We start from the raw sequence: 13750 nt of genomic DNA on the forward strand, positions 1-13750 counted from the left end.
TTTGTTTTCTTTGTTCTAGTGTTTTCATTGTTAAATAAAGATAATGAACACTTACCACGCTGCACTTTGGTCCCCTCTCTACGACGGCCGTAACAGAACTACCCACCACCAAAGAACCAAGCAGTGTGGGCAGGATGACTGGACCTGGGAGGAAATCCTGGATGGGGCAGGACCCTGGACAAGGCCTGGGGAGTATCACCGTCTGCAAGAGGAGATAGAGACAGCGAAAGCGGAACGGCGATACTGGGAGGAACAAGCACGGCAACAACAGAAGTCCGAGAGGCAGCGCCCCAAACATTCTTTGGGGGGGGCACACGGGGAGATTGGCGAAGTCGGGGTTGAGACCTGAGCCAACTCCCCGTGCTTACCGTGGGGAGCGAGTGACCGAGCAAGGACTGTGTTATGCGGTGATGCGCACTGTGTCGCCAGTGCGCACTCACAACCCGGTGCGCTCGGTGCAATCTCCTCACCGTTGCCGTGCTATAGTTGGCCGTCAGCTAGGAAGAAGTGTGCCGGCTCAGCGTTCCTAGTCTCCAGTGCGTCTCTTCGGCCCAGGTTATCCTTTGCCAGCTCTACGCACGGTACCCCCCGTTCACCAGCACAAACCAGTTCGTCCTGTGCCAGCGCTCCGCCCTTGCCGGGTTAAATTAAACATCCAGCCAGGACGGGTTGTGCCAGCCCTAAGCTCCAGACCTCCAGTGCGCCTCCATGGCCCAGTATACACTGTGCCTCCTCTGCGCATCCAGTCTCCTGTGCGTCTCCCCAGACCGGTGAGACAGGTGCCAGCTCCACATTGGAAGCCTCCAGTGATGATCCATGGCACGAAGCCTCCAGTGATAATCCATGGTCCGGAGCCTCCAGTGATAATCCATGGCACGAAGCCTCCAGTGATGATCCATGGCCCGAAGCCTGTAGGGATGATCCATGGCACGAAGCCTCCAGTGATAATCCATGGCCCGGAGCCTAAAGGGATAATCCATGGCAAGAAGCCTGTAGGGATGATCCATGGGCCGGAGCCTGTAGAGATGATCCATAGCACGAAGCCTGCAGCGGCGGTCCCCTGTCCGGAGCCTCCAGCGACGCTCCCCAGTCCGGAGCCTCCAGCGACGCTCCCCAGTCCGGAGCCTCCAGCGACGCTCCCCAGTCCGGAGCCTCCAGCGACGCTCCCCAGTACGGAGCCTCCTGAGACGACCTGCAGCCCAAAGTCTTCAGCGACAGTCTGCAGCCCAGAGTCTTCAGCGGCGGTCTGCAGCCCAGAGTCTTCAGCGGCGGTCTGCAGCCCAGAGTTTTCAGCTGCGGCCTGCAGCCCAGAGTCTTCAGCGGCGGTCGGCAGTTCAGAGCCTCCGGCGATGATCCACGGTCTGGTTCCTCTGGTGACACAGAAGCGGGGGGATCTGCGGGCGGTGTGGGGTCTATGCCCCGATCCAGAGCCGCCGCCGAGTATAGATGCCCACCCGGACCCTCCCCTATAGGTTCAGGTTTGCGGCCGGGAGTCCGCACCTTTGGGGAGGGTACTGTCACGCCCTGACCTGAGAGAGACGGTTTATTTCTCTATTTTGTTAGGTCAGGGTGTGGGGTGGGCATTCTATGTTTTGTATTTCTTTGTGTTGGGCCGAGTATGGTTCCTAATCAGAGGCAGCTGTCTATCGTTGTCTCTGATTAGGAATCATACTTAGGCAGCCTTTTCCCACCTGTGTTTTGTGGGTAGTTATTTTCTGTTTTGTCTTTCGTTACCTGACGGAACTGTTTGGCTATTCGGTTTGTTTTCTTTGTTCTAGTGTTTTCATTGTTAAATAAAGATAATGAACACTTACCACGCTGCGCTTTGGTCCCCTCTCTACGACGGCCGTAACACCATCTGTAAAAAGCCCATCCAACTACCTCATCCCAATACTGTATTTATTTATTTATCTTGCTCCTTTGCACCCCAGTATCTCTACTTGCACATTCATCTTTTGCACATCTATCACTCCAGTGTTTAATTGCTATATTGTAATTACTTCGCCACCATGGCCTATTTATTGCCTTACCTCACTTATCTTACCTCATTTGCACACACTGTATATTGACTTCTTCTACTGTATTATTGACTGTATGTTTGTTTATTCCATGTGTAACTCTGTGTTGTTGTATGTGTCAAACTGCTTTGCTTTATTCTTGGCCAGGACGCAGTTGTAAATGAAAACTTGTTCTCAACTAGCCTGCCTGGTTAAATATAGGTGAAATAAAAAAATACAAAAAATAATTTGATTACCTCGACGAACCTGTACCTCTGCACATTGACTTGGTACCGGTATCCCCTGTATATAGCCTCGTTATCGTTATTTTATTGTGTTACTTTTTTAACCCTTGTGTTGTCTTAAGGGTAAAAAATTACCCGCCACTATGTTTAACAGCAGAGAAAACCCCCTAAATGATATTTTTTCAACTTGAAATTTGACTTGTCCTGAAGTGACCCCAACATTAGAAAAAGTGAAACATCGCCTTTGTTCATATTTCCATGAAAACTGTACACCACCAGGGTACAAAGATTGTCTTAGGGTCATTTTTTACCCGACAGTTATAAAATAATTTACACACCACACACACACACACACACACACACACACACACACACACACACACACACACACACACACACACACACACACACACACACACACACACACACACACACACACACACACAATGAGAAATTGAGATTATGTTTGCTACTGATTGAACTCAGACAAAAATAAAACTTTCTTGTGCATGTGCAGCATCTCTCCTCCACGACCCCACACATGACTCAAGTTCACAGACAAAATAAAAACAATTTCAGACAGAATAAACATATTTTCAGACAAAATAAACATTTCTTGAAAGCATTGTTTACTAACGGGGAATGCAGTCAGAGGCTATAAAGGTGCTGCAGATGACAGTCCCCCCAGTTCTCTCTTTGCTGAAGCCATGAGTGCATGTTTCAGTGCCCAACAGGTCGTAGATCAGATTTTTTCAGATCTCCAGGAGGAAAGAGATAACAATGATTTAGAAGAGGAGGAGGTATCTGAAGAAGAAGATGGGGAAGAATACAACCCAGAGCACAATGCATCATCTTCAGATGAAGAAGAAATCCCCCAAACTGAAAGAGAGACATTTTTGTCAAAGAACAGCAAAATAACATGATCCTTGTCACCATATGACCACCAGGGCAGGATGGCAGCACAAAATGTCATAAGGATGACCCCAGGGCCCACAAGACATGCAGTTGCCCATGCCCAGGACATCGCTTCAACAATCTACATGTTCATCACACCAGCTATCGAAAAAAAATCATCCTGGCGATGTCAAATTTGGAGGGTTTCCCCCAAAAATATGGAGACAACTGGAAAAGGATGGATGAGATTGACCTGCGTACCTACATAGGGCTGCTAATCTTAGAGGGTGTGTACAGGTCCTGAGGTGAGGCTACATGTAGTCTCTGGAATGTAGAGAGTGGAAGAGCGATTTTCCGTGCAACGATGCCACTGAAAGTCTTTCACACTTTCTCAAACTGGCGGCCAGAAGAGAGGTCTGGGAGAAGTGGGTGGAGCGTCTGCCATACCTCTACAACCCTGGGACTGATGTAACAGCGGATGAGAAACTGGTTCCATTCAGAGGTACATTTTTATTTTCATATCTGTAATGTAAGTGATTTTCACTGTTAATTGTATTATGTATTGCTGTAATATCATTGACTTATGTGATTGTTTTCTGTGACACTGATACTAACTACTGAAAGTAATTGTTTTTGTCAAAAGGTCACTGTCCTTTCTGGCAGTACATGCCCAGCAAGCCAGCAAAGTATGGCATCAAGATATGGGTGGCCTGTGACGCACAATCCAGCTACGCTTGGAAGATGCAAGTCTACATAGGGAAGCTGACCAGTGGAGGCCTGGAGAAGAACCAGGGGATGTGGGTTGTGCTTGATGTGACAGATGGACTGAGGGGGCACAATGTCACGTGTGACAATTTATTCACCTCTTATGAACTCAGCCAGCAGCTCCTTAAGAGGGAGGTCACCATGGTTGGCACAGTCAGAAAGAAGAAGCCTGAGCTCCCCCCTGCACTCCTCGCAACAAGGGGGATGAGGCCTTCTCATTAAAGTTTGCCTTCACCCCCACCGACACTCTAGTTTCTTACCTCCCAAAGAGGAACAAGAATGTGGTCCTCCTGAGCACACTGCACAAAACGGCTGAGATCAGTGATCGTGAGGACAGGAAACCAGCCATCATCCTGGACTACAACAACAAAGGAGGTGTGGACAACCTGGACAAGATGATTGGAACTTACAGCTGCAGGAAGATGACTGCCCACTGGCTCCTGGTCATCTTCCATAACATCATTGATGTGTCCTCATACAATGCCTTTGTGATATGGAACAAGATCAACCCTACCTGGATGCCTGATAAGCAGAACAAGAGGAGGGTGTTCCTGGAGCAGCTGGGAAAGGCACTTGTAACCCCACACATTCAAAGAAGGGAGCGCCTCCCGCACACAGCAGCCTCTGCAGCGCGTGTGTTCGGGGGCTGAATCTTGCCCTGATCCACCTGAGGCTGCAGCTGGGGCAGGCAAGAGGAGGAGATGCCAATTCTGCCCCCCAAAGAAGGACTGTAAAACAAATATGTGCTGCACATGTGAGAAATACATCTGCAAAGTCCATGCACACACACTTGCATACTGTCCTAGATGTGCTAATTAGAGTTGATTGATTTATGTTCTTCATGTTTTTGTTTTGTATCCATTATCTTATTCTTATTTATTGTTGTTGTTGATACACCTTGTGGGTGGGGGCAATGGTTAAATAAATGTGAGAAGACTAGTATTTTGTAGTTGAATTCCTCATTGTACAGTATATAGGAATATATCACTATGTTGCCAAAAAGGTTCAAGACTTATTGTTTCCCTTCAATAAAATGCATTCAAAACAAATTTCTGCACATTTCTGCTACTTTTTTAGATTATAAAAGTGCTATCTCTTGCTAAAAGAATGTATGTTTACACCTATGCAGTACCTTTAGCAATAATAATATAATAATAAACCTCTGGTTTAGTAAAGAAAACAATTATGACAGGTGTGTTGTGTCCACTGATTTAATGCAGTTTTCTGCATTGTGAAGAGGGAAAACCCAGATATTCACCAAGTTTGAGATGAATGACAGGTTGTTTCTTCATGCAAAATAGATTTGGTGTTTAAAATTAAATTAAGCTGCTTTATTTTAGGGGTTTAGTGAAGGCAGGTCATTTTTGACCCTTTGGACAAGGGGAGTATACAGAATGTTAAGACTACTAAAGTGTTAAATCTTTTTTTATTTTTACTTTAGTTTATTTAGTAAATATTTTCTTAACTCTATTTTCTTAAAACTGCATTGTTGGTTAAGGGCTTGTAAGTAACTTGCTGACCACACCACTCGCGTTATGTGCGCGAGTGTTGCAAAATAAATGTACACATTCATGTTATTCAATCATTGCATCCAAACTGCTCGCGCACGTCAACGAGCATCTGCGTAGCCAGGCGCTAAAATAGAACTTGGTTCTATTTGTGACGCTTGTTGTGCTACATGTCCCGCCTCTCGCATCTCCTCATTGGTTTTAGGAGCATATACCCATGTGGTGATTGAAAGATGAACTGACCTCCACACTCCAGTCCAGTTGATGGTGATAATGCACCTTAAAGTTGGTTGCAACCGTCATATAAAGTCCAAAGAAGAAGCAGACTGAAGGCGGAGATATTACTAGAAACTAACTCGGTTTACCCTTTTGTCTGTGGATTCACTGTCGGAGTAGAGGACCTTGTGCATCGCAGGTAAAAAAACAATCCAATGTTTATATCCCAGGACAAATTAGCTAGCAACAGCAAGCTAGCTATCTAAATTGCCATGAAAGTTTAATGCTTTCGACCTGTCCTCAAATTAATATAGTTGGTTCAGGGTTTGTTTTCATATTTCAACCTGTGTGGTGTGGATGGACAAAATCAATATGCGCGCGATGGTGCACGTGGACGCTAGTCAGCATGTAAGCGTTTCACGGTAAGGTCTACACCTGTTGTGCGTGTGACAAATAACATTTGATTAGATTTTTTTCTATCCATAGAATTATGGCTCTAGATTGCAGGGAAAAGTTAACACTTAGTGCAAAATGGTTAACACTTCGTGCCCCTTCTAAAATAACGGGTTCATGACACCAGTGGAAACCACTGCTGTTAGACTGAGACTTTAAAACACACGCTGACTTTGGAAACCAAGCAATGCTCATGAGGACTGAGGAGACAGAATAGAGATCATCAGCAGAAGCTGATTTCAAAGTAAAGAGTCATTTATCAGCCGTTAATCTAATTAAACAACCCACTGATGAAACCAGAGACGCGACGACCCATTATCTGCCTCCATTATCCCCACTGTCTCGGGATGAGAAATCACTCCTCCGGATCAGCCAGCCCCATCTCTTCTCTCTCTCTCTCTCTCTCTCTCTCTCTCTCTCTCTCTCTCTCCCCTCTCAAACAGTAGACTTTTAGACGGAAAGATGGTGGGAGAAAACCGCTCTCCTCTTTTTGTTTTAGTTCAACCTTTCATTTCATACTTGTTGCTTCCCTGATGCTCCATGGCTGTGACATTCCCTCTCTTCTCCCTCTCAGGGCTAAACTTTGATTCTGACAGGAGGCTGAATTTTCTCCTACTCTCCTCTCACTATAGAACATCCCTGCCAACTGTAATGGTAAAAAGCTGAGGGATGAGGCTGGAGAAATGTAATCACTCTCAAATGTATAGACAGAGCTATGGATGCAAGGACTGACCACCCATGATATTAACACTTAGGACCATGCCCCAGGACAACCTGGCCGTCCCCAGTACTCCTGGTCGTGCTGATGCTCCAGTTTCAAATGTTCTGCCTGCGGCTATGAAACCCTGACCTGTTAACGCGACGTGCTACCTCGTCCCAGACCTGCTGTTTTCAACTCTCTAGACACAGCAAGAGCGGTAGAGATACTCTGAATGATCAGCTATGAAAGCCAACTGACATTTACTCCTGAGGTGCTGACCTGTTGCACCCTTTACAACCACTGTGATTATTATTATTTGACCCTGCTGGTCATCTATGAACATTTGAACATCTTGGCCATGTTCTGTTAAAATCTCCACCCGGCACAGCCAGAAGAGGACTGGCCACCCCTCATAGCCTGGTTCCTCTCTAGGTTTCTTCCTAGGTTTTGGCCTTTCTAGGGAGTTTTTCCTAGCCACCGTGCTTCTACACCTGCATTGTTTTCTGTTTGGGGTTTTAGGCTGGGTTTCCGTACAGCACTTTGTGACATCAGCTGATGTAAGAAGGGCTTTATAAATACATTTGATTGATGATATCACAATTATAGTTTTAACTGGGTTTTTAGGCTATATAGAGTTTATTTACATTTACATTGTTTACAAACATTATAGTAAAACAAGCTTATATTTTGGGTTCTGATGGGATATGACAGGTAAACTAAGCTCATGAGGCAATTATTACATTTACATTACATTTAAGTCATTTAGCAGACGCTCTTATCCAGAGCGACTTACAAATTGGTGCATTCACCTTATGATATCCAGTGGAACAACCACTTTACAATAGTGCATCTAAATCTTTTAAGGGGGGGGGTTAGAAGGATTACTTTATCCTATCCCAGGTATTCCTTGAAGAGGTGGGGTTTCAGGTGTCTCCGGAAGGTGGTGATTGACTCCGCTGTCCTGGCGTCGTGAGGGAGCTTGTTCCACCATTGGGGTGCCAGAGCAGCGAACAGTTTTGACTGGGCTGAGCAGGAACTGTGCTTCCTCAGAGGTAGGGGGGCCAGCAGGCCAGAGGTGGATGAACGCAGTGCCCTTGTTTGGGTGTAGGGCCTGATCAGAGCCTGAAGGTATGGAGGTGCCGTTCCCTTCACAGCTCCGTAGGCAATCACCATGGTCTTGTAGCGGATGCGAGCTTCAACTGGAAGCCAGTGGAGAGAGCGGAGGAGCGTTAGTTATATTCTTCAAAAATATGAATTCATAAGTCCAAAAATGTATGTAGCAATGGCTGATTGCCCCTTTAAGCTTTGGTGGCCATGTCTAATTGTTTGCTTTTGTGAGAGGTTTAGCAGTACTAACAGATGACATGCACTATCTCTGCTGATAGGGAGAGGTACTGCAATCTGGCTAAGAAAACTGAGAGGGCTTACTTTTTTTTAATCGCTTTGGTGCAATTTTCACAGGTATGTGGTCACTTTTCACAACTGTTAGCACAAAACTCAAACCAGATCATTAACAGGGTAGTTGTTTCAAAACTCTAAGCACATTTTCACTCAACTAAGTACAACACACAAATAATACGATCACTTTTTCACCAAACTTAATCAGGTTTTCATCTAGAAATACATTCACATTGCAATATATGTTCATATAATGTTTAAGTTACATTGTGAAAGCTGTCTTCAATGAGCGCACCTTTAATCACACATGGGATAGAAATTATGGAAATCTGATGTTCAGTCAATTTGAATGGATAGTGCAAGTGTATTGCCTAATGAGAAAACAATGTAATGTACTGTAATTTACAGTACCGTAGCATACTGCATTCAAAGGGCTATTTTGAAATGTGTATCTTCAATGTTTTGCTAATGGATTAACTGGTTGTTTAAATAACTCAATTGAGAGGATGTCATTATGTTGTGTTTTGGTGATTAGACCAATGTACTCATATTTCACAGTAAACACATTTTGGATCAATGGTTGTGTGGTGAAAGATGTCTACAAACAAAATGCACAATGAAAGGTTTTGAATGTAAGACTGGCTGTTACCAGTTTGGAGTTTTATACTAAGAGTTTTAAAAATGTTCCACATACTTGTGAAAAGAATAATACCTTTATAAAAAAGATAATTGGTTTGAATTCTTAAAGTTTGATAAAATACTGCCTCTTGAATAAGATGGCTGTGATATTCACTGCTTGGAAGTGTATTATCTGGATACCATCCCACTTTAAACACTACTAATATCAGCATGCAGTTGGCACCACAACTGTTTGGGAAACTTGAGATCTTACTCAAATCCCTTGTCAGCAGTATTATCATATTACAGAAGGGAGTAATCTTCAAATATACACTCCTTTATAACGAAAGGACGGAAGGCTTGGATCAATGGGCTGTATATCCAATCCCTTAGATATACAGAATCACTGACTGAAGTACAAAGCTAACTATAGAGCTTTTGAAGCTTCTATGTCATCATAGAACATTCCCCTCCTATAATGACTGCAACATTGGTTAGATGTCCGCTACTGTTGCATGCCTGTGTCTACATTTCAATTGAGATACTGCTCACTGTCAGGTAATGAAAGATTTCTGCAAAAGGTCAGGTTACGGTCCTTTCACATGAGGAATGTGAGGAATATTGTCAACAATGTCATAAGATACAGACAAAATGTCATAAGAATTAGTATTACATTTTTGTCATTTAGTAGATGTTCTTATCCGGAACGACTCCATGAGCAATTAGGGTTAAATGCCTTGCTCAAGGGCACATCGAGAGCAACATTTTGGTTACTGGCCCAACGCTCTTAACCACTAGGCTACCTGACGCCCAGGAGTATCTCTGGCTGACATACATGACAGTGATACATCACTCATTAGTAAGCCATAAGGAGCTGGGAGAGCTGTACTAAGGTGTTTTGGAAATGAGAGCTGTGATGTTGGCATTTATATTGATGGAGGCAATTATCGGAAAAAGTGAACTTGTACAATTAGCACACAAATTGGAAATTATTGCAAAGAACGAACATGAGTCTCCTCGGGTTTCAAAGACACATTATCACCAAAGCAGTTTTATCTGTCTCTTTTGTTGAAGGTCAACAGGCAATTTGTTAATTTGTGACAGTTGATATATGGGATGATAGATTTTTTATTATGTTATAACACACATATATACACACACACACACACACACACACACACACACACACACACACACACACACACACACACACACACACACACACACACACACACACTTATTTCCATTGTATCCGATGATGACTTGCACTCCTTGAATCACACTGTTTATTGAAGACCACTTCATCTGTTCTCGCTCTCTCTCTGTGGGGAAATGCAATGTTATTAGTAATAGTTTAAAATAACATAGTTTCCATATATATAACAATGTCTGATTGAGATCACCTGTAAGTTGATTGGGGTTCCTAACGTCATGATGGGAAATGCTTTATTACTGTACTATTTCCCTGCGTGTTTCATGCCACTAGATGGCAATATAAGATCATGAATGGTTCAAATATGTTCTCAGCTTTTTTAAATCTGAAAGTCGATTTCTCCTTTAGCTCTGCTCTGAGTCTTTGCTATCTGCAAGGTCATTATTTCCACATAAGCCAAGCAAATTAAGATACTTAGCATGATGTCACTCAAAGTTTTTAATCAAAGTCACTTAAATCTTCAACATTAAGGCTTAGATAACTAATTCTCCTGTCCAGAAATTGAAACATTAAACCCTTTTAGTTGTAAAATATTGACAATAATGCATGCTGAGATTTGGTAACTGTATAAATCTGACGATCAAATCCTTGTAGCTCTGCATCCACATGGTGGCAGTGTTATGGTATCTTGAGTTTATCATGTACAGTAACACTGTCTCACCAAAGACTGTACTCTAATATCATATCTGCATAATCCATCTTGGAAAAAGGGCAGGTTTACGCAGTACTGAATAGTATGTTTTGACAGGTTAAATCAACATCTAATCAAATAGAAAGAATTGGCTACTATGTTATTGTTATACCTGTACTATATACAGACCTCTCTTGACTAATTTGGGATTTCTTGTGTTGTAGCTGAGACGCGTGTTATAGAGGGCTATGTCACATGACACTGTGAAAGGATTCCTCCCATAGATAATCCATGTTCCCATTACGGCTGACACATACAGTACCACAAATAGGATTGTATTGCAAGGCATGTTTGTGCATATTTCACAGAAATACCTGGTTTTCCTTTATTGACCCATACAGTCGATGACAATCAGTGATGTTCCCCCGGGCAAGCAGCAGGGACTCTCCTCTCTTTCCCCCTGCCTGAGGAGTGTCTGTAGCAGAGACACATCAATCTGTACAGCATTGCCATGAGAACCACTCAAAGACATTTCATTCCCACCAAGACAGGCACTCCTGCTATTGATCTATGTGCAGGGACTGACTGGGGGGGATTGACAGGAGGGTAGATGCAATCTCCTTTTACACATGTGATCCCTTGCTGCAGGCTGTGGCCATTGTCAGGATAGACCATTGACTTGCCATTATGCTGCATCCAGGTCCGTGTATGAATGCCGTAAGCTGTAAGCCTGGCGAGCAAGGCTAGTTATTGATTGACTCCTGTCCCGTGATATAGAAGATAATGTCTGTGGATAGTAGCCAGGCTGTAGCTCGATGTGGTCCATTGATAAACCACACCAGGCTGCAGTGCTGAAGATAGGTCAGTCACCTTAGCCCTGCACAGTGCTGACTGTGAGAACATTTGAGATATCTATTGAGGTATTGCTATTGAGTCATAGAACACTTATCCTTCCATCCACATCTCTGACTGACTGGCAGCTGGGGTGAGATTCTGAGAGATGATGTGGCACAACAGGAACTGTGTCTGGTGCCATGAGGTTTTACACAGCATACACAGAGGTTTTTACATGTGGAGGAGGGAAGTACCTGATATCAGGCCTGAGGTATGCAAGAGCAGGAAAAACTTCCCTGACACATTAAAGAGATTCTCCAGTACCTTTGTCCCCAAAAATGTTGTACTACAGTTCGTAGTACGTCACATCATTGCTCTCTCGCCCTGCTGTGCGTGTATCTTAGCTGTCACTCAAATGGCGAGGGGCTGAAGCTCATTGAGTAGAAATGGAATTGCTAGGGGGCTGGCCCACGTAGCGGAAAATCTAGGGAAAATGGCGTAACACAGATTCCAGAAAAACTGTCGGATTTCATGTTATTACAGTTAAGACAGCAATTCTGCTCATAGACGATGCATGTATGAACTACACATTGACACATCAAGCCCAAAGCGGGAGGTTTAAAAAAATACTAGTCGCCAACATTCCCGAGCATGTGTTTTAAATATAGAACTTGTCTTTTCAGTTGTGTTGTAAAAACTAAAAGCATTTTTCATACAAACCATACATGGTAATATGGTGGGATTTCCCCCAAAGTTCCCAATGGCTTATTTGGGTATAAACAGGAGTCCGTGAGGTGATTTGATTGGCTGAGTTCAGTTCTGTGCTTGCCCAACACTTACTATTGGGTGGAAATCTATCTTCATCACTAGCAATTATGCCTAATTAAGTAATTTACATGTTTACATGTTGTATACACACGGCCAATTCATTACTGAAGCGCTGTAACGAACCAGAGCCAAGCATGATATTACATTCAACATACGGCTACTGGAGTGGACTTAGAACTGAGGTCTTCACAAGCCCAAACAGTAAAATGGTTGAATGTTGTAGGCTATATCAAGGATATGCTCTGTTGTCCTTTGTTTAGAATGATACATAGAGCAACAGAATGTTGCCTATTTGTGTGAGAGCCTTGGTGGAATGATTTATCAGTATGTACGGAATGTAGCAGCAGTGTTTTTATGATTTATTCACAGGAATTTTGTGAGGAGGCATTGTATTCAGGGCTCTCACCCCCTCTTCTTGAGGAGTTAGGGCATGACAAATGCAACTGTCATCTCCCAATGTTAGGCAATGAAAGAAAAAAGTGACTAAGTTAAATACTGCAGGAGAGGGAAGTCACACAGGCTAGTTGTGATGAATAGATACTGCGTCTCCTTTGTGATAAACAATTTGTGTAAGTCACTCCCACTCAGGAGACGGTGACTGTGTATTTGTGCTCCTATTACACCGGTCATCCTCTCTCCTCTGGCCAGTCATAATCTGTTGGGTTTATTCCTGGTTTGGATCACTGTTATTCATACTCACACTGTTATTCATACTCACACTGTTATTCATACTCACACTGTTATTCACACTCACACTGTTATTCATACTCACACTGTTATTCATACTCACACTGTTATTCATACTCACACTGTTATTCACACTCACACTGTTATTCACACTCACACTGTTATTCATACTCACACTGTTATTCATACTCACATTGTTATTCATACTCACACTGTTATTCATACTCACACTGTTATTCATACTCACACCGTTATTCATACTCACACTGTTATTCATACTCACACCGTTATTCATACTCACACTGTTATTCATACTCACACTGTTATTCATACTCACATGGACACTTGTTCATTTCTTCTAAATACTCAAGTATCAAAGATTAATACATAAACACCATGCAATGTCTATGAAATGCATGTCATTTACAATTTTTCCTCTGTATGCACCAAGCAAGCCAAAATAAAGGATCATACTACTTTCACGGTAGTGACTTCCATTATTAACATAATGTGCATATTCAATGAAGTCTACAGTACACTACACTGCCATCTCATTCTATGAGGTCATGTTGGAGGCTGATGTGAGTGTGGAGTGGGTGCTTCAGACCAGGAACTCTGGCCTCGACAGCTACAAGACTTTAATGATTACAAACCTCTCAACCAATCGATGGCTATCAGAACCTGGCCAGTGACAACTTTTTCCTCAGCCGCCCCGATCGCACAAAGACAACAACAATAAAAATAATGGGGGTAGGGAATTAAT

At 43.3% G+C, this 13750-nt stretch overlaps 1 protein-coding gene across 1 annotated transcript; it reads left to right on the forward strand.

The window, feature by feature from the left end:
• Positions 1–3577: 3577 nt before the first annotated feature.
• LOC123725659 (piggyBac transposable element-derived protein 4-like) lies at positions 3578–10897 on the forward strand (the record flags this gene model as incomplete). The annotated part of the gene is made up of 4 exons (XM_045692136.1): positions 3578–3638; positions 3780–4036; positions 4102–4408; positions 10863–10897. Coding segments are annotated over 4 exons (660 nt in total), but the record flags the coding sequence as incomplete, so codon positions are not given.
• Positions 10898–13750: the final 2853 nt, after the last annotated feature.

The sequence above is a fragment of the Salmo salar genome, chromosome ssa12 (genome assembly GCF_905237065.1).
Source record: "Salmo salar chromosome ssa12, Ssal_v3.1, whole genome shotgun sequence".
NCBI classification, from domain to species: domain Eukaryota; kingdom Metazoa; phylum Chordata; class Actinopteri; order Salmoniformes; family Salmonidae; genus Salmo; species Salmo salar.